Source organism: Ranitomeya imitator, chromosome 3 (genome assembly GCF_032444005.1).
Source record: "Ranitomeya imitator isolate aRanImi1 chromosome 3, aRanImi1.pri, whole genome shotgun sequence".
Taxonomy (NCBI): domain Eukaryota; kingdom Metazoa; phylum Chordata; class Amphibia; order Anura; family Dendrobatidae; genus Ranitomeya; species Ranitomeya imitator.
In genome coordinates this window covers 118,871,864-118,894,123 of record NC_091284.1, presented here as the reverse complement: position 1 = coordinate 118,894,123, position 22,260 = coordinate 118,871,864, and the positions used below count along the sequence as shown (strand labels likewise).

General features: G+C 43.3%; 1 protein-coding gene across 4 annotated transcripts in view; it reads right to left on the bottom strand.

The window, feature by feature from the left end:
- LOC138672905 (apoptosis-inducing factor 3-like) overlaps window positions 1-22,260 on the bottom strand; it is a 158,954-nt gene that overhangs the window by 96,227 nt on the left and 40,467 nt on the right. For 2 of the 4 annotated variants that reach the window (XM_069761347.1, XM_069761351.1), the window contains exons 2-3: window positions 2,733-2,814; window positions 1,121-1,230 (exon numbers count right to left, since the gene is read on the bottom strand). In XM_069761347.1, coding sequence (XP_069617448.1) covers window positions 1,121-1,230; window positions 2,733-2,794 — 172 coding nt within the window. In that variant the 5' untranslated portion in view covers window positions 2,795-2,814. Of the gene's footprint in view, window positions 1-1,120; window positions 1,231-2,732; window positions 2,815-8,062; window positions 8,168-16,306; window positions 16,511-22,260 lie in introns of those variants that run through there. The other 2 variants (XM_069761348.1, XM_069761349.1) reach the window with 2 other exon arrangements.

The window sequence follows — 22,260 nt, the reverse complement described above, 5'->3', positions numbered from 1 at the left end:
TGTGGCGACACGCGTAGGGTCTCTGCTCCTCCTGTTGATACCCCCCTTGGCTATGTACAGAGCTTGAACAGCTCCTGGGTTTGCATACTGGTTTCTTGTTATTGGTGATCTGAATCCTCACTCCTCAGCAGATCTTTTTATTTCCCTTACTATGGGAGCTTTTGCAATTTAATGGCACAGGTTATATACCACGTTAGACTAGACCAGTGGAAGCGCTACACAACTAACTCTGCATTATATACAACTCTATACCTTAATGGAGTAGACCTACATGCTATATGTGTGGTTTGGGATCAATCTGATTCACTGTGTATGCTTTATTAAGCTTTTGTCTATGTCTTATGTTATTGCAAAAAGGTTATTTTTTTTTTTTTTTTTTTTTTTGCATATCTGCTTATTTGTGTTACATAGGTAATCCTGCTGGTGTGAGGTATTCAGACTGGTGCATTATATATCATGGTCACAACTATACTTCTTAGGTTGTGTTGCTTTACCCTATATTCCAATAGTGCTGTTCATGCAGACATCTTACACTGTACTATATATTATTATTAGCCATTACAGTGTGTTTGGGGAGGGATCGCATCTAGGAGGAGGGTTCTATTATGGGCCATTTGTTCATGTTTCTAGGTCCTATGTGTGACCAATTTTAAATGCTTTTAATTGTGTGCTCCATGTGGTTGTTTCCTATGTCCATGAGTGTTATTCTAATAAAATTTGTAATTTTCATATTTAATCCATTGCCTTGGGTGATCCCCTTTTATGGTCTATTTCTTGTGTTGTTTTTTCATGGCTTAGTATAGTATAGACCAGGTTGGATCCCCGTTTCCTATGTGGTGCCCCCGCTCTAGTTATTAAGATGTATGCTGTGTTATATACTGCGTGGCCACTGTTATATACTGCGTGGCCTGTATTAACGCATCGGGTATTCTACAATATGTATGTATGTATGTATGTATATAGCAGACACATAGTATATAGCACAGGTCACGTAGTATTTGCTATATACTATGTGGCCTCTGCTATAGACATACATACATACATATTCTAGAATACCCGATGCGTTAGAATCGGGCCACCATCTAGTAATACATAATACAGAATGCAGCACATTTCTTACCTTTACTCAGAGGTGCACCATAGTGGGAGCACTTGTTTCCCACAGCACTGAATACCCCATTATTTCTCACTAAGAGAATCGATTGCCCTTGAACCTGAAACTCTCGCATCCTGGAAAAAGACAACAAAAAATGGTGACTTATCGGCCTTAAGGAAAGTGGAATGCTAACTGCAATATGCCAAGACTTTCAGCACTAACAGCTACAAATATCCCGAGGGAACCGCACAGCATTCAACGTGTTGTCTGGATGGCCGACTGATGCCAATTCTTTATGATATTAAAGGGAACTGGTCACGTGAAGAAAAACTATTAACCTGCAGATGTGGGGTTAATCTACAGGTTAATAGCGTTTTCAACCTACCCAGCACAAGCATTCAGACCCCTGCTGCCGAGAGGAAATTAACTTTTGTTCCTTCCAGCAGCGTTCCGGTTTCAGTCACAGGGGCGGCTCCGGAGTGGGATCAGTCACTGCTCTGTATATTGAGAGGGGCGGCTGTACCTGTGCCCCCCGCACTGACTGACAGCTCGGTCAGCATTAGAGTTGTCTGTCCAGGGTCAGACTGGCCCACCGGAGAATTCTCCAGTGGGCCCAGGTACTGACATCTGCTGGGGTAAGCTGCCTAGGTCCCCGCTGTTCCAGGGGCCCCTAGCCAGTGGCGTGTCGTTAATAGCGGCACACCATGCAGCTGCTATGGGGCCCGTTAGTCAGGGGGGCCCGCCCAGTGCCATCAGACAGAAGCCTATCCCCGCTGCTGAAGAGATATGAATATTCACTCTTCCCCATGCCCCCATGGGCGTGGAGAGGGGTGAATATTCATTTCACTGTAATAGCTGGCACCGGAGGTGAAGGGAAGGCTCAGCAGGCGGCTAACACTGAGGGCAATTTGGCCTGTTTATCTGGCCCTAAGGCTCCGGGGGGGGGGGGCCCTGGCCAGATTGCCTTCATGTGCGGCGGGCAGGGAGTGATGCCTGCAACTCCACTGCCTCCAGGAGAAAATGGCAGCAGAGCTGCAGGGATCAGTCCTGCTCCCTGCCTGGCGCTTCCTGTCTGATACAGCAGCGTGGCTGGATGATATCATTCAGCGTGTGGCTGTGCCAGAGAGGAAGCTGCTGGTTGCGGAACGGACAGAGAGGCGAGTGGTTGTGTGTGTGTCTGCAGGGGAACGTGCAGAAGTGTGTGTAGGTGGTGGAAATGGCAATGAAGTGGGTGATGGAAAGGACGAAGGAGGGTGGTGGGGGAATGATGGAGATGATGGAAAGTGCAATGATGGAGATGGTGGAGAAGAAAACAATGATAGAGGTAGCGGAAAGTGCAATGATGGGGGTGGTGGGGAGAAGACAATGATGGAGGAGATGGAGAGGGCAATGATGGTGAGTGGTGGGGGAGAAGGCAATGATGGGGGTGGTCAGAATTATGTCCAATTATTGTCAGAATTTTGGGTTTTTCCTAAATTCACCGCACTTGGAATTTCATAGAATTTTCTTTGGACTTTGAAACGGTGAGGTACTTTAATTTAGGTGTTAGATGTGCTTGATCAATAAGGATGGTTGCAAATATGTACGTAGCCTGTAATTTAATAATTCAATAACAGTAACTTATTTTTCTGCTTACTCTCCATCTTGCATATCCAAGTCCTTGCACAGTTCTTCGGTAATCATCTCGTTTCCATTCATAGTGGTTTTATTTTCAGTTCCTGCAATAAAATACAACATTACACATTTTTCAGCAGTAAATAAACCTAGAAATTGATATTAGCACTATTCTCACGCATTATTCACTACAAATACATTCTGAACGGCTCCATATAGACTTTTCTATAGCAGAAACATAATATGAGAAGCGATTATATATGTATTTATTGCAGCAAGAAACAGAACACTTCCAATTATTCTTTCAAGATTTCTTGCAAACCAGTGACACAGGATACACCATTATCATGCTAGATTTTCTATTTATAACTGGCCTATCTTACAGTTTTTCACTTTATCCTCTTTCCAGGTGAAGACCCAAATAAACATCTTGGGCCGGGGTCCACAAGTGTGGAGGGGGCTGAGGAGCCTAGCCCACCAGGAACAACAGCTCTGATATTGATGGCACTGCAAGGGGAGAATAATCCTACTTTTTATTCCCATGGGGGCCAGAAATGACTAAGCAGGGGTTGCCCAGTAGCGGCCAAACCCCTTCCCGCTTTGTAGGCCGATTTCACACATTGCAAAAGCGCTGCAGAAGCGCCCCATAAAATGAACATAATGCACAGCAATGTCAAAACGACACTGCTGTGCATGTTCCATCTTATATCACTTCTTTTAACTCTTTCAGGGTTCAGAAACCTTGAAGTGGTTAAAATTAAAAGTGACCTGCTCATTCTTCTACATCTTTAGTCCTACTTCAGAAAACAGAGTAAAAGATGAAGACAGCAGAACCTGGGCAAGAACAATGGCTAAACTGCTGGCAAAGTTTTTCCTGAAGTGGCTTCACATGGGAAATCTTGGGGGCCGTGCCTTAGACCGGGGTCACACTTGCGAGTGTGACGTGAGTCTCTCACATCAATACACGTCACTGCCGCCGGCACTCGGGACCGGAGCGTGCGGTTGTATGTATTTCTATGCAGCCACACACTCCGGTCCGTGCCGGCTGCAACGCCGGGTATTGAAGCGCGAGTTTCTCGCATCACACTCGCAAGTGTGACCCCGGCCTTACAGAGTTATTCTCAAGTTGTCTTGAGCAGCCTAAAACTCTGCAAACTCCTTAGTTCCTGGTTTCTGGTAAGGCGGACACTCCACCAGGAACTGTCACTCAAGGAGAAGAGGTATTCATAAAAAAAAAAAAAAAAAAAAGGTTTTTGTTATGTAATCTGAGAGCAGCATGATGTAGGGGCTGAGAGCCGGATTCCAGTGACGTGCTTCTTACTGGGCTGTGTGATGTTGTGTCAAGAAAATCAGTGTTTTATCAGCAGGAGAATATCACTACAGAACTAGGTGTCTCGTGCCTCCTGGTCACCTGCTCTGGGTAAGGCTGCCGTCACACTAGCAGTATTTGGTCAGTGTTTTACATCAGTATTTGTAGCCAAAACCAGGAGTGGGTGATAAATGCAGAAATGGTGATTATGTTTCTATTATACATTCTATTCTATTATACATTTATATATTATATGTTTCTAATTGTTCCACTCCTGGTTTTGGCTACAAATACTGATGTAAAACACTGACCGAATACTGCTAGTGTGACGGCAGCCTAACCCTGTAACCACCGATTAGCAGCAATTTGTCAAGTTATAGTGTACACAGAAAGCTGCCCATCAGTGGTGTGTGTGGGGGGCCGTAGTTTAGTGCTCTGCAATCAGAGCACTGCTAAATCAGTAGCAGAGAAAACAGTGATTGCATTAAAATGACAGCATGCAGGCAAGTAAGTGACATTTCTGGAATCAGGGTCTCTGCCCCATACATTATGCTGCTCTCAGATTATATAGCAAAAACCTGGCAACAGATTCCATTAAAAAAAGGGACTCTGTCAGGTTATTTTTGTGTAGTACACAAATAGTATCCTGAAATAGTGAACATTCATTTGCAATTTAGATATCCTTGACTTGCCGATGCGCGACTATAAATTTTTCCGGGGATTACAGTAACACAACGGGGCCACGTACAGAAATAACAGTTACATATCCTGAAAGGACTGCCCAAGCACTATTTCAGGATACCATACATATCTACTATATAATGGTCTAAGGGTCACTTCCGTCTTTCTGTCTGTCACGGATATTCATTGCTCGCGCCCTCTGTCTGTCATGGAATCCAAGTCGCTGGTTGGTCGCGGCAGCCATGACAGGCAGCTGGCGAGACCAATCAGCGATGGCCACAGTCCGATTAGTCCCTCCCCTGCAGTCAGTGCCCGACGCCCGCTCCATACTCCCAGCAGTCACCGCTCACACAGGGTTAATGCCAGCGGTAACGGACCGCGTTATGCCGCGGGTAACTCACTCCGTTACCGCCGCTATTAACCCTGTGTGACGAAGTTTTTACTATTGATGCTGCCTATGCAGCGTCAGTAGTAAAAACATCTAATGATAAAAAAAAAAAAAAAAAAAAAAAATCATTATATACTCACCTTTCGGGACGCTCCGGTGACCGCTCCATGCAAGCGGCAGGTTCCGGTGCCAAGGATGGTATGGGAGAAGGACCTGCCATGACGTAATGGTCATGTGACCGCGACGTCATCACAGGTCCTGCGCGCCTGCGCGAGAAGGACCTGCCATGACGTCACGGTCATGTGACCGAATTACAAGGGGCCCTCGGAAGGTGAGTATACGTTTATTTTTTAACCTGTGACATACGTGGCTGGGCAATATACTACGTGGGCTGTGCAATATACTACGTGACTGGGCAATATACTATGTGGGCTGTGCAATATACTACGTGGACATGCATATTCTAGAATACCCGATGCGTTAGAATCGGGCCACCATTTAGTCTACTATATAATTGTCTAAGGGTCACTTCCGTCTTTCTGTCCTTCTGTCTGTCGCGGATATTCATTGGTCGCGGCCTCTGTCTGTCATGGAATCCAAGTCGCTGATTGGTCTCGCCAGCTGCCTGTCATGGCTGCCACGAAGGCCTTAGTCAGATTAGTCCCTCCCCTGCAGTCAGCGCCCGTCGCCCACTCCATACTCCCCACAGTCCCCGCTCACACAAGGTTAATGCCAGCGGTAACGGACCGCGTTATGCCGCAGGTAACTCACTCCATTACCGCCGCTATTAACCCTGTGTGACCAAGTTTTTACGATTTGACGCTGCATAGGCAGCATCATAGTAAAAACATCTAATGTTAAAAATGATTAAAAAATAAAAAATCATTATATACTCACCTTTCGCAACGCTCCGGTGACCACTCCATGCAAGTGGCAGGTTCCGGTGCCAAGGATGGTATGGGAGAAGGACCTGCCATGACGTCACGGTCATGTGACTGAACTACAAGGGGCCCTCGGAAGGTGAGTATATGTTTATTTTTTAACCTGTGACATACGTGGCTGGGCAATATACTACGTAGCTGGGCAATATACTAGGTTGCGCTGTGCTGTATACTACGTCTGTTGTGAATTCTGTTGTTGAACTCCCTCCTGTGGTCGTGAATGGTACTTCGGCGAGTTCTGTCCATGGACTCCCTCTGGTGGCTGTGAGTGAAGCTGCTGCTTCTGAGGTTCCTTACACAGGTGACATGGTTTATCCTTTGGTTGGCTGCTCTATTTAACTCCACTCTGATCGTTACTCCATGCCAGCTGTCAATGTTCCTGTGCTGGTTCAGTTCGCTCTTGGATCTTTCTGGAGACCTGTCTCTTCCTGCAAGAAGCTAAGTCCCCGTTTGTTATTTTCTGTTCATGGTTTTCTAGTCCAGCTTGCTTTCATGATTTTGTCTTGCTTGCTGGAAGCTCTGGGATGCAGGGTGGCGCCTCCGCACCGTGAGTCGGTGCGGGGGTCTTTTTGCACACTCTGCGTGGTCTTTTGTAGTTTTTGTGCTGACCGCAAAGATACCTTTCCTATCCTCTGTCTATTTAGTTAGTCTGGCCTCCCTTTGCTAAAACCTGTTTCATTTCTGTGTTTGTGACTTTCATCTTAACTCACAGTTAATATTTGTGGGGGGCTGCCTTTTCCTTTGGGGAAATTTCTCTGAGGCAAGGTAGGCTTTATTTTCTATCTCTAGGGCTAGCTAATTCTTAGGCTGTGCCGAGGCGTCTAGGCCTGTTAGGTACGCTCCACGGCTATTTCTAGTGTGTGTGATAGGATTAGGGATTGCGGTCAGCAAAGTTCCCACTTCCCAGAGCTTGTCCTGTGAGTTTAACCATCAGGTCATTTCTGGTGCTCCTAACCACCAGGTCATAACATATGTCGCTGTGCAATATACTACGTGGCTCTGTGCTGTATACTATGTCACTGAGCAATATACTACATGGCTGGGCAATATACTACGCGGACATGCATATTCTAGAATACCCGATGCGTTAGAATCGGGCCACCATCTAGTACTACACATAGTTAACCTGACAGGTTTCCTTAAAGTCTCTCCTTGCTCACCCAGGATAGATCTGTCCCATTTTATTAGTTTGCTTTTTCTCTTTTTCCCTCTCCTCGTTCTTTCCTATCCAAACAATTTCCAAGTTTCCCTATTGCCAGATCAACTTCTTATTGCTGTTTTTTTTCTCTTTTTAAACTACGGTATTTCTATATTTTAGTCCATCCAGTTACTGATTCTTCATGTCACTGCCGCCTTGTGTATTGCTACTTTTAACCTTTTAAAAAAAAAAAAAAAAAAAGAGTATAAAACACATTTGAAAATCCCCGACTTGCCCTCTGGTCCCCCCGATCTCTTATTTTGGCTCCTGCTTGTATTGGTAAGAGATAGGGTATTAATTACATGTCAGAGAATTGCTGTTCATGACACCAGTGAGAGTGAAAGGTTCCCAATGTTTCCCGCATTGTCTGACGCCAGTGACACAGCAGAAAGCAGCTGCACATAGTCCCCACCTAAATGGCCAAACAGAGTCAGGGTGCAGCTGCCGCGATATCTGCACTGCTGATACAGAAGACGGGCGGATAAGAAAGGCGTTCACAGGTGTATAAATAAGAGCATGTTCACACAGAGGAGATATGCTCGGAAAGTCCAGAAGAAGAATCCACAGAGTATTACAGTACCAGCACAGTACATAAAATCATAACAAATGTCAACCATAAAATGTGTAAAACAAACAAAACACATACATATACATATACACAAAAACTTATACAGAAATTGACCTGCAGGTTTTATGTTTTCAATGGTTACGTTTTCATTCCATATTTCACTGCACAGGCTAAAATCAGCTTCAAATCCGTATGTGGTTAATCCACAATTGATCCACTGAATTTACATTCTCTTTTACCTTTATTGCCAAGATTTAGGACATTTACGTGATGCAATGATGCTGCCTGTTATTTTCGGACATAGGTTTAGCACAGGTTAGAAAAATCACAAGAAAATCAAGCAACACGACCTCATCTTGCGAACCCTGCTCCCATGATGAGTATTTGGTGCGTTTGCGACACTGTATTTTCGCTGTGCAAAAAGAAAAAACACAGCGCATTACAGATCCAGCAATGTGAATGGGATTTCCACACCTTTTTTCTTACGCTGCAGACACTGACCTGCGGCGCCATTTGGAAATCTGCAACATTCCAAATTCTCTTCCATTATGCATTTTATTTGGAGATTATACGCTGAGACTTCAATTAGATAAGAAAAATCCACAGCTAAAAAGTTCATATCTGTTTTTACTGCGGTTCCACAATGGCACTTGAATTTGCAAGTAAATTAACCCCTTCACTACCTTGGGTATTTCCGTTTTCATTGCTTGCTCCCCTTCTTTCCAGAGACATAGCTTTTTTTTTACCTGTCAATATGGCCATATGAGGACTTGTTTCTTTACGGGACGAGTTGTACTTTTGAACGACACCATTGGTTTTACCATACTGTGTACTAGAAAACATTCAAAGTGCGGTGAAACTGCAAATAATTCCACAATTTTTTTATTTTTATTTTTTGGGGGGTTTTACCATGATCACTAAATGCTACAACTGACTTGCCATTATGACTTTGTAGGTAATTACGAGTTCGTAGATATTAAACATGTAAAGGCTCTTTTTTATTTCAGTTTGTGAAAAAAAACAAAAAAAAACTATTTTCCGAGACCCGTACAGTTTCCATTTTCCAGGACCTGGGGCTGGGTGAAGGCTTATTTTTTTTGCCCGCTGAGCTGACATTTCTATTGATACCATTTTGATGTAGATATGATCTTTTGTCCGATTGTTATTACATTTTAATGCAATGATGCGGCAACCAAAAAAACCTAACTATGGATTTTTTTTTCTCATTACGCCGTTTACCAATTAGATCAATTATTTTTATATATTGATCGGGCGATTTTGAACGTGGCGATACCAAATATGTGATTTTTCTCTTTTTTGTTGTTTTATTTTGAATGGGGCAAATGGAGGGCGATTTAAACGTTTATATTTTTTGGAGAGTAGAAAAAGCTGCGATCATCCGATCACCTGCTATGGGTAGCTAAAATGCTGATCTGCTATGAGCGCTGGCCACTGGGTGGCGCTCATAGTAGTTCAACAACGACAACCACAGGGGTCTCCTGCAGACCCCAGGTTGTCATGTCAACCCATGGGCGACTCACGGTCATGTGACACGGGCGCCAATGGGCGGGGTTCCTTTCATGCTTCCAGCGCAATCATGTTAAATGCCGCTGTCCTAGATTTACAACGACATTTAACATGTTAACAGCCACGAGTGGATACATGTCAGCTGATTAAATCAGCTGACACGTGCAAGAAAAGTTGCGGACTCATCGCCGGAGCCCGCATCAAACAGGAGGGGGAGGCGACCGTGGACATACCTATACATCCAAGGTAGTAAAGGGGTTAAAAGAGTTGTCCAAAGGCAAATTTATTTTCATTCTACACCCCCATCCATTTAGTGCCATAATGTAAACCATTTTCTAATATACTGTACTTGCTTTAACAATTCCCTATCCTTCCCTCAATCTTACTGCTTTTCTACTGTGTATGCCCTTTTTGATGACACTTTGTTAATGTCATCGGGGCAGAAGCTGCACTCACTGCCGCAGCCCTTGCCACCTGCCTGAAACAAATCAGCTTCAGTGACACTCATTTCAGGGGCTGAGCACTGCGCCATGTGCACAAGGACAGCACGCGCTTTGTTGTCGGCTCAGACTAACAGTAACAAGCCGGTAACAGAGCGGTGTCAGAATATCCGGAGTGCAGAGACCAGCGCCGCCCCCTGTGTTTGGGCTTCAAAGGAGCCAATGAGTTTTGCTACATCCAGCAACACTGTGGTATTTTTGTAAACAGCACAAGCAATTGTAGATTAATTTATCCTAAGTTCCCCATTAAAAAGATGTATGTATGTATGTATGTATGTCGCGGCCTCTGTCTGTCATGGAAATCCAAGTCGCTGATTGGTCGTGGCTGTTTTGCCGCGGCCAATCAGCGACGGGCAGTGCCGGGAGAAAATGGCCGCTCCTTCCTCCCCACAGTCAGTGCCCGGCGCCTGCATGCTCCCCTCCGGTCAGCGCTCACACAGGGTTAATGGCAGCGTTGACCGCGGTGTAACACTCGGTTTACGCTGCTATTAACCCCTGTGTGACCAACTTTTTACTATTCATGCGGCCTATGCAGCATGAATATTAAAAAGATCTAATGTTAAAAATAATTTAAAAAAAAATAAAAAATAGTTATATACTCACCCTCCGTTGGCCCCCCGGATCGAAGCGGTTACCGATGCTCCTCGCGACGCCCCGGTAACCGCTCCATGCATTGCGGTCTCGCGAGATGATGACGTGCGGTCTCGCGAGACCGCAATGCACTCTTCAGACCGGAGCGCACGAGGTGTCGGTAACCGCTTCGATCCGGGGGGCCAACAGAGGGTGAGTATATAACCATTTTTTATTTTTTTTTTTTTTTTTTTTTTTTAACAGGGATATGGTGCCCACATTGCTATAGACTGTGACTGCGTGGGCTGTGCAATATACTACATGGACTGTGCAATATACTACGTTTGCTGTGCAATATACTACGTGGGCAAAACAGCCACGACCAGTCAGACGGGCACAGTCCGGAAGAAAATGGCCGCTCCTTACTCCCCGCAGTCAGTGTCCAACGCCCGCATACTCCCCTCCAGTCACCGCTCACACAAGGTTAATGCCGGCGGTAACGGACCGCGTTATGCCACGGATAACGCACTCCGTAACCGCTGCTATTAACCCTCTCGCGAGACCGCCAAGTCATCTGGGTAATTTCACAATGCATCCTGGGAACGGAAGATGGCGGCAGCCGCGCGCGTATCGCCGGAGCTTCGGTGGATCCCAGGGGGTGAGTATATAACTATTTTGCATTTTCATTATTTTTTTTTTTTTAACAGGGATATGGTGAACACACTGCTATATACTACATAGGCAGTGTTATATACTATGTGGGCTGTGTTATGTACTGCGTGGGCTGTGCTATATATTACATGGCCACTGTTATATACTACGTGGCTGCTATATACTGCGTGGGCTGTGCTATATTTTACGTGGCCACTGTTATATACTGCATGGCTGCTATATACTGCGTGGGCTGTATATAGCACGTGGCTGTGTATATATACATGTTATATAGTACGTGGCTGTGTGTGTATATATAATATATATATATATATGTCCCAGCCATGTAGTATGTTGCCCAGCCACGTAGTATACAGCACAGAGCATATTGCCCAGCCACGTAGTATATTGCCCAGTCGCGTAGTATATTGCCCAGTCACGTAGTATACAGCACAGAGCCACGTAGTATACAGCACAGAGCCACGTAGTATACCGCACAGAGCCACGTAGTATACCGCACAGAGCCACGTAGTATACCGCACAGAGCCACGTAGTATATTGCCCAGCCACGTATGTCACAGGTTAAAAAATAAACATATACTCACCTTCCTATCCGAGGGCCCCTTGTAGTTCTGTCGCCAGCTTCCGGTCCCAGGGTGTGATGACGTCACGGTCACATGACCGTGACGTTATGGAAGTTCCTTCTCACGTAGGCGCGCAGGACCTGTGATGACGTCGCGGTCACATGACCGTGACGTCATGGAAGGTCCTTGTCGCATACCATCCTTGGCACCGGAGCGTCGCGGGGAGCGGGAAAGGCGCCGGAGGGTGAGTATATGATGATTTTTTATTTTTTTTATTATTTTTAACATTAGATCTTTTTACTATTGACGCTGCATAGGCAGCATCAATAGTAAAAACTTGGTCACACAGGGTTAATAGCGGCGGTAACGGAGTGAGTTACCCGCGGCATAACGTGGTCCGTTACCGCTGGCATTAGCCCTGTGTGAGCGGTGACTGCGGGGAGTATGGAGCAGGCGCTGACTGCAGGGGAGTAGGGAGGGACAAATCGGACTGTAGCCGTCGCTGATTGGTCGCGGCAGCCATGACAGGCAGCTGGCGAGACCAATCAGCGACTTGGATTCCATGACAGACAGAGGCCGCGACCAATGAATATCCGTGACAGACAAAGACGGAAGTGACCCTTAAACAATACACACACACACACACACATTATATAGTATAACCAAATCCATAAATTGCAGTTTTTTGTCGCCACAAAAAAACATGCAGAAAAGAGCAATCAAAATGTCACACTGAACTCTAAGGCCGGCTTCACACTCAGCGTATGAAAATACGGTCCGTATATTACGGCCGTAATACGCTGAAATGTCCCGAAAATAGTGGTCCGTAGCTCCTCCGTAGGCAGGGTGTGTCAGCATATTTTGCGCATGGCATCCTCCGTATGTAATCCGTATGGCATCCGTACTGCGTGGTTTTCTCGCAGGCTTGCAAAACCAACATACCGCTATAGAAATGATCCATGTGTCCCAAAAAGAAAAAAATATATATATATATACTGTCTATATAATATATATATATATATATATATATTACTATTTTTTCCAGCGCTATACAGCTTGAAAGTCGGTAATTCAATTACCGGCTTTTTCTTTCTCCTTCCTAAAACCCGACATGATTTGAGACATGGTTTGGGAGCTTTCTAGGTAATTTCCCACGATCTATGAACATCCAGCAGAGGGCGCCTCACCGCAAATGAAGCTAAATATAGCTCATTGATCTATATTTAGACTCATTCCCCGGGGTTTTGCAGCGAGGAGTAGCATTGCATTAGCAAAGCTCCTTGCTGCAAAATGTTTTAACCCCTTCAGAAGGATTTACATCGTTGGACGTTACAGATCTGCGGAGGGTAAGTATATTGTTGGTTTATTATGTTTTTTCTTTCACAGAACGAGGGTCTTCAGTGACTGGATTGGGCGTAGAATAAAATACTCCAACAACCATTGTTTTTATTTCATTAAAATAATTTTAAATAATGTGTTTGTGTTTTATTTAACCCTTTACTACAATTGGATTAATAATGGATAGGTGTCATAATTGACGCCTCTCCATTATTAATTTGGCTTAATGTCACCTTACAATAGCAAGGTGGCATTAACCCTTCATTACCCCATATCCCACCGCTACACGGGAATGGGAAGAGAGTGGCCAAGTGCCAGAATAGGCGCATCTTCCAGATGTGCCTTTTCTGGGGTGGCTGGGGGCAGGAGTTTTTAGCCAGGGGGGGGGGGGGCCAATAACCATGGTCCCTCTCCAGGCTATTAATATCTGCCCTCAGTCACTGGCTTTACTACTCTGGCGGAGAAAATTGTGCGGGAGCCCACGCCAATTTTTTCCGCCATTTAACCCTTTATTTTAAGAGCTAGAATGGCCAAATTTGGCAGATACACACTACTGACATTAGTAGTGTGGAATCTGCAAAAAAAATGGTGAGAAGACATGGTTTACTGTATGTAAACCAGGTCTCAAATCATGTCGGGTTTTAGGAAGGAGAAAGAAAAAGCCGGTAATTGAATTACCGGCTTTCAAGCTGTCTAGCGCTGGAATAAATATTAATATATATACATATATGTGTCTCACTGACATATATATATATATATACACCTATTCTATGTGTACACATTTATTCTACCTATTCTACTGTAAGCTGTCAGTGTGATTTTACTGTACACCGCACTCAATTACCGGCTTTTCTCTCTAACAGCGCTGCGTATTTCTCGCAAGTCACACTGCTTGTCCGTGTGTAATCCGTATTTTTCACGCTTCCATAGACTTTCATTGGCGTATTTCTTGCGCAGTACGGTGACAAACGCAGCATGCTGCGATTTTGTACGGCCGTAGAAAGCCGTATAATACTGATCAGTAAAATACGGCAGATAGGAGCAGGGGCATAGAGAATAATTGTGCCTTATTTTTTGCGAGTTTTACGGACGTAGTTTCTGCGCTATTACGTCTGTAAAACTCGCAAGTGTGAAGCCAGCCTAAATGTTATTAATAAAAGCAGGGTCTTGGTTCCACATAAAATAAACCATTACAGACAGGCTTCAGGAAATGGTGGCAATCAAAATTTAAAAAAAACTTCCAAATTTTTTTTTTTCACCACTAAAATAAAAAAAAATAGTTTTTTTTTTTTTTTTTAACAATTTTTCAGCACACTATGTGGTAAAATGAATGGCGCGTCCTGCAATAAACAAGCCCTCAAAAGTCAATGGGGACAAAAACGTAAAGTTATGACTCTTGGAAGGAGGGGTGAAAAAAACGAAAAAGCAGAAATGTTGAGAAGGGGTTAAGGCCGGGCTCATTTACATAGACAAATACAAGTGAATGCAATAGCTCAGCTACTTCACATGTAAACAAAATAAATGATAAAATGTAGCATGTACTACTCTGATCCATTTTTTCGGATCATGCTCGCCCATTAAACTCAACCAGTGTGCAAAAAAAATGGATGCCAAACCGACATTATCTGTTTGACTTCTGTTTTTAACAGATCAATTGGGATTATTAACATGGGAAACTGTATTTGGCCTTATACATTTTTTGTTTAATGTATTAAAATGGACGTCATAAATGTGAAAAATTAGCAAAATGACAAATCATCCATTTTTTTTCTGGATGAGAATTCAGACAATTTTTAGTTTTTTGTTCACAGATCCATGTGTCACAATCTGAGTATGGATTGGACTGGCTTTGAGTCTAAGGGTATGTTCCTACGGTCAGCAAACGGCAGCGCTTTGGATGCAGCACATATCCGCTTCGTCCAAAGCGCTACCGGCTTTTGGACACCAGTGATTCCGCATGTGTTCATTGAACAGTGCGGAATCACCGCGACCTATACAATGGACAGGAAATTTATCTTGCGGAGGCTGAGCGTCTCCGCAAGATAGACATGCTGCAGTCTAGAAAGACGCACCGCATGTGCGTACACGCAGGGAAGCCGGAGGCGTCCGTACACACATAGTAGAGATGGGATTTCTTCAAATTCGATCCACTATGCTGTAACATCTGGACGCTGCGGATGTATGCAACATCAAACCCTCAGTGTTTACGGACCGTGGGAACATACCCTAATGACTCGCACTTGATAACCCCATCTATGCCTATGAGGCTGTTAGGTTTGGGTCAGGAGACTCACAGCTGATCCATGAATCTCGGTCTGTGGCCCACAGATGAGGGAACGCAGCATTAGGCCGGGGTCACACTTGCGAGTGTAATGCGAGAAACTTGCACAAGTCTCTGGCATCGATACCCGGCACTGCCGCCGGCACTTGGGACCGGAGCGTGCGGCTGCATGTATTTCTATGCAGCTGAAGGTAATGATGCGACTTTCTCACATTAGTTACTGTGTGACTGCTTCCCTATAAAACCCTCAGTAATACTCAGCAGCCGCTGCACTGATAAATAATACATGGCAGCTATTCATCGGCACTTTGCACCCGTCTGATCTCCCTCATAGGCTAAGTTTACACAAGCATAGAAAAGAATCGTTCGAAAAAAATACAGACGGTATTATACTATCTTGATAGTCATTCGTATGACATCCGTTTTATACATCAGCAGTTATTACACTTTACAAAAGTACAATTTCCTACAGTAAGGAACTGCAATGCATCTAAAAATTGGATCCTTTTTATTGTGCACCCATAGAGGATGTGTGGGACAGACGAGTGCAATTTTTTTTATTTAATGCATAGATTCAGTACATGTAAAATAAAAAAAATAAAAAAACAAAGTCATCTGAATGGCCCAATTGCATACCATTAGTCTGAGTGATGACCGTTGTTTTCATGGACAGCACTCACACCGAAAATACGGCAGTGTGAACTTAGCCATACAGCGTTGATTTTTTTTTTGCATCTCGCCAGGAATTTATTTTTTTGGATGTTTTCAGAATTTCAATCAATGATCTCACCTTCTGACAGAGAAAAGTTGAAAAAAAAAAAGTTAAGAAAAGTTCTAAAATTGTGAAAATGAAATCTGTGTTCATAGAAGTTTCATAGAAGGCAATGTTCTTCTCGGAATCGTTCAGTGAATCCCCTACAGCCCTGTGCTCCGCAGAGGGCTATGAACCACTGAGCAGGGGCAGCCTGGTGAAGAGAAGTTCTGGGAATATTTAGGGACAGGGTGCGGAAGGTAGCCATAAACAAGGTGTGTAGAGCACATAGAGCTATTACAGCCTTACCTGTGTGTCCTGATGGTGGATACTACCTGGAGCGCTGACTGGCAGGGCGTCCTCACCAGGTAATAATACACCGGCAGGAAGCCTGCTGTTACAGCTGACACAATAGGTGCACCAGTCACCGGCTGTCACTGGAGATCGGAGCCTCCTGTTCTGCCAGAACCTGCCCGACACAAAGCTGATGTGCACATTCACCATGAGCAGGCTGCCAGCCAACGGCCAATCAGCAGCCTGCAAAGTCTCGTTACCTGGCAACGACCCCTCCCAGGCAGCCACAGAGGAGGCTGGTGAGCAGGGCAGTCAGTTGTACTAATTAGCACCGAGTAAGGCTGCCGTCACACTATCAGTATTTGGTCAGTATTTTACATCAGTATTTGTAAGCCAAAACCAGGAGTGGAACAATTAGAGGAAAAGTATAATAGAAACATATGCACCACTTCTGTATTTATCACCCACTCCTGGTTTTGGCTTACAAATACTGATGTAAAATACTGACCACATACTGATAGTGTGATGGCAGCCTAATACTACTCACCAACTCAGCGCAGACTACATATTGTGTAGTGATGGGCTACAGAGCGGGCACACGTCTAGCAACTTGGCTTCTGCTGATCTGGGTGCATCCCTAGCACACACCATTGATGCTCGTTGCTTTGGTGATAAAAAACGCGCGGAAACGCTGCGTTGTTTATTCCGGAGAATGTCAGTTCTTTGTGCGGATTTCGCTGCGGTTTACACCTGCTCCTCAATAGGAAACCGCAGGTGGAATCTGCGGAAAAACCGCAGTAAATCCGCAGTAATTCCACAGTGTGGATTTACCAAAATCAGTGCGGAAAAATCCGCACACCTTTCTGCAATGTGCACATAGCCTCAAGGCTCAGTGTTTTGGCTGCAGTTGCATCAACAGCTGACACCACTGAGCAGCCCATCCCCAAATTTAGCAGCCGCTGCCGACTAATTCAGGCAAGCGACTGACCCATTGATTGCTATTGCAGTGATGTGAGCTGTCCATGAGACAGCCATGTAAAGAAGAAGGCCGGAGAAGAGCGATCAGTCAGCGTTGGATCATCTGGGGGTTCAACAGTGAAGTAATTTTGTTATTTTAGTGCATTATCAGCGCTGGCTCCTGCTTTTTATTAAAACTAACAACCCTTTTAAAGTTTAATATTTTTCTCACACTTAGCTGGTTGGAACCGATATTCGGATCGCACTTGGCCATGCAAGTCAATGAGTGTGCAGAAAACATTGGACTGCATTCGGATGACATCTGAATGCAATCCGATTTTCACGGCATTGGTCGCTGCAGTCAGATCACAGGTGTAGATGAGGTGATCTATAGACAGAAGAAGCCCCTCCCTCTGTCAAACTCCTTAAAGGGAATCTGTCACCCCCCAGGATGTATATGGTCTATTAATATGGGCATACAGGTAATAGAAATGTTACACTAGTACTTCCTGTATCTCCTGCGCAGGCAACTTCTGCTCCAGTGACCTCCGGTGTGCGCAGCGAAAGGGTTCTCTCCCCACTTCCTCCCTGCATAGTCATCTCCATTTACACATGGTTCCTAGCGATGACTGTGCAGGGAGGAAGTGGGGAGAGGATATTATCGGCGCGCACACACACCGGAGTGCTCCCGGCACTTTAACCCCCGGAACACTGCGATCAAACATGATCACAGCGTTCCAGTGGCATAGGGAAGCATTGCGTGCTTCCCTGCGACCCTCGGAACAATGCGATGTGATCGCGTTGTTCCGAGGGTCTCCTCCGTTCTCCTCCCTGCAGGCACCAGATCCAAGATGGCTGCAGGGGTCCTTCCGGGTCCTGCAGGGAGGTGGCTTACGAGCGCCTGCTCAGAGCAGGAGTCGGCAAGCCTCCTGCAGTGCCGGTCAGATCGCTGATCCGACACAGTGCTCTGCAAAGTGTCAGATCAGCGATCTGACACTATACAGTGATGTCCCTCCCTGGGACAAAGTAAAAAAGTTTAAAAAAAATTACACTGTGTAAAAAAAAAATTCCTAAATAAAGAAAAAAAAAATATTGTTCCAGTACATTTCTTTATGTAAATAAAAAAAACAATAAAAGTATACATATTTAGTATCGCCACGTCCGTAACGACCCGACCTATAAAACTGTCCCACTATTTAACCCCTTCAGTGAACACCGTAAAAAAAAAGAGGCAAAAAACAATGCTTCATCATCATACCGCCGAACAAAAAGTGGAATAACACGCAATCAAAAAGACAGCTATAAATAAACATGGTAAAACATCTTGTCCCTTAAAAAACGAGCCGCCATACAGCGTCATCAGTGAAAAAATAAAAAAGTTATAGCCCTCAGAGTAAAGCAATGCAAAAATAATTATTTTTTATATAAAATAGTTCTCATTGTATGAAAGCGCCAAAACATAAACAAATGATATAAATGAGGTATCGCTGTAATCGTACTGACCCGAAGAATAAAACTGCTTCATCCATTTTACCAAACGCGGAATGGTATAAACGCCTCCCCCAAAAGAAATTCATGAATTGCTGGTTTTTGTTCGTTCTGCCTCACAAAAATCGGAATAAAACGCGATAAAAAAGTCACGTGCCCGAAAATGGTATCAATAAAAACGTCAACTCGTCCCGCAAAAAACAAGACCTCATATGACTCTGTCGACCAAAATATGGAAAAATTATAGCTCTCAAATATGGTGATGCAAAAACTATTTTGTGCAATAAAAAGCGTCTTTTAGTTTGACAGCTGCCAAATATAAAACCCTACTATAAATAGTAAATCAAGCCCCCCATTATCACCGCCTTAGTTAGGGAAAAATAATAAAATTAAAAAAATGTATTTATTTCTATTTTCCCATTAGGCTTAGGGCTAAAGTTAGGGTTGGAGCTTCAAGCTAGGGTTAGGATTACATTTACGGTTGGGACTAGGGTTGTGATTAGGGTTAGGGGTGTGTCAGGGTTACGGGTGTGGTTAGGGTTATGGTTGGGATTAGGGCACATCAGGGGCTCTCCAAACGCAACATGGCGTCCGATCTCAATTCCAGCCAATTCTGCGCTGAAAAAATAAAACAGTGCTCCTTCCCTTCCGAGCTCTCCTGTACACCCAAACAGGGGTTTACCCCAACATATGGGGTATCAGTGTACTCAGAACAAATTGTACAACAACTTTTGGGGTCCAATTTCTCCTGTTACCCTTAGTAAAATAAAACAAATTGGAACAGAAGTAAATTTTGTGAAAAAAGTTAAATGTTCAATTTTTTTTAAACTTTCCAAAAATTCCTGTGAAACACCTGAATGGTTAATAAACTTCTTGAATGTGGTTTTGAGCACCTTCAGGGGTGCAGTTTTTAGAATGGTGTCACACTTGGGTATTTCCTATCATATAGACCCCTCAAAATGACTTCAAATGAGATGTGGTCCCTAAAAAAAAAATGGTGTTGTAAAAATGAGAAATTGCTGGTCAACTTTTAACCCTTATAACTCCCTAACAAAAAAAAAATTTGGTTCCAAAATTGTGCTGATGTAAAGTAGACATGTGGGAAATGTTACTTATTAAGTATTTTGTGTGACATATCTGTGATTTAAGGGCATGAAAATTCAAACTTGGAAAATTGCGAAATTTTCAAAATTTTCGCCAAATTTTTGTTTTTTCACAAATAAGCACAAGTAACGTCAAGGAAATTTTACCACTAACATAAAGTACAATATGTCATGAGAAAACAATGTCAGAATCACCGGGATCCATGCAAACGTTCCAGAGTTATAACCTCATAACAGTGGTCAGAATTGTAAAAATTGGCCCGATCATTAACATGCAAACCACCTTTGGGGGTTAAGGGGTTAACATAAAGAATATAACATTTCTCAACGTCAAGACCATTAATATGAGGCATACAGGTAGGACTAGTGTAACATTTCCATCACCTGTATGCCCATACAGATGAAGACTTTATTCTAAGTGAGGAAAGGCATTGATAGGTCCTGGTATACGAGAAATGTCTTATCGTGGCTACCAGGTACACATGAATTGGCCAATTTACGCACTAAAATTTCTAAATTTTTCATATTTCTAGTGCAGTAATGCAATTCAATTTTCATGTTTAATGTTTGCAAATTTTGGCGCAACCTGCCTTTTTGTTTGAGTGTATATGAGTTGGTGACTCTAGGTTCAGCACCTGTTCATACTTAGTCTATGTTTGGATGTGACGGTCAGTTTTTTGAAATTGAAATTCATATTTATAGGTCATATACGTCCGGGGAGGTGACAGATTCCCTTTTATATCTCATGGTCTTATTTATAATTGCATCTAAAATGTTAACCAAGCCAATTAAGACCATCCACACTCAGTGAGAGGGTGAGAGTTGGGGAGCCCCAACATCACGACCTACGATTCTGTGGGGAAACTGCAGACAACTGTTCATCACCTAAGAGAGAGCAGATCACTCCATTAGGATGTGAAAAGGAATCAAAGTGACAATAGATATGATGCATATGGGACAACGCCTCTAGGAAGGAATGAAGTGCACGGGTAAATATCAAGCCATGTACCACTTTTCTGTGGGCAACAGGTAATTTCTGCCCTTTTTGGAAGATTGTAACCACCTTGTTGAGCGGCCTCAAATTGAGGAAAAACTGTTCAAGTTATAACCAGCCAAATCCATGTGTTCACTGCTTCATCTTCAAGGCAAGCGCTGTGGTTATGATAAAACTCCATTGACTAACAACTGTCCCTTACTAGTATATTGGAAAACTGTACAGCTTTCCATTATACAAAGAACAATCTTTATTTGTGGAAACTATACTAAACATTTAAAGGGGTTGTCCCACAAACCTAGTACATATTATTAGATCTGGGAATAAAAGTAAATTCCACAATGCTTATATCTTTGTACAATGCACTGGGACACTCAAAAGAAGCATCAAAGAGGAAGTATTAAACAAAATAAAGCCGTTAGTGTAGTGAGGGGAGGAAATGGATTTTCTTAATTGCATTAAAAACAAAGATTATGACATTAAATAGACATTTAGGATTATGATTAATTTTCTTGGACCACTGTTTAAACTCATCTAATTGTTGGACTTATTTTTATTTCAAGATCTACTGATTAAAATGTATTTGGTTTGTGAGACCGCTCCTTTAAGGCTTCCGCTTTGGTGCTGGAACGTATCTATTGCCAATTCAGCTCCTGTTGGGCACCTCTGTTGCTTCAAATAAAAAAAGTGTTGCGATAGTTATAGAGACATTTCCACTCTCCAACACTAGAGGTCACTAGGTTTCGGAATTTTATGAGGATGTACACTAACAAATTATGTTGTGTTACCATGGTAGCAAGAAAAATCGACAGGAATTTTATAAGAAAATTGATAATCGCTATAGAACTGGTTCATTATTGTACTGTATTTGCACCTGTTTTTTCTCAAGTTTTTAGTGTTTTGCGCCTTTTTTTATTGCACCAAACTAATCTGTCCGTTTGTGCATTTTTTCAAGTCTATTTTAATACTTGTTCGGCCGTGTTATTTTTTTTTTTCATTTTCATTCCCACTGTAGGTGGGGTTTAGGGTTTCTAGATGTTTTTGCCTGATTTATCATTTTTCACTTTTCAAAAAGTCACAAAATTTGATGCAAATGTACCTCAATTCCCTGCTGCAGTGATTTTTTTTTGTACACCAATAATTATAGCAACAATTTGGATAATGAGCAACTTTTTGCGCTTAAAGTTTTAAAAAAAAATTCAAATACAGAAAAACAGACCTTTGACTTGTTGAAAAATTAATGACCGAAATTGCAACACTGATGAAATTGACGCAAAAATATCAGTGAATGCCACAGGGCAAAAAAAAAAAAGAACAGAAAAAGGACTTACAAAACGCAAAAGATGAATTGGGGTGGTACTCATTTTTCATTACTGTTCTTTGAAAGCAGAATTGCCCCAGACTGCTCAACTTAAAGGGGCTATCCA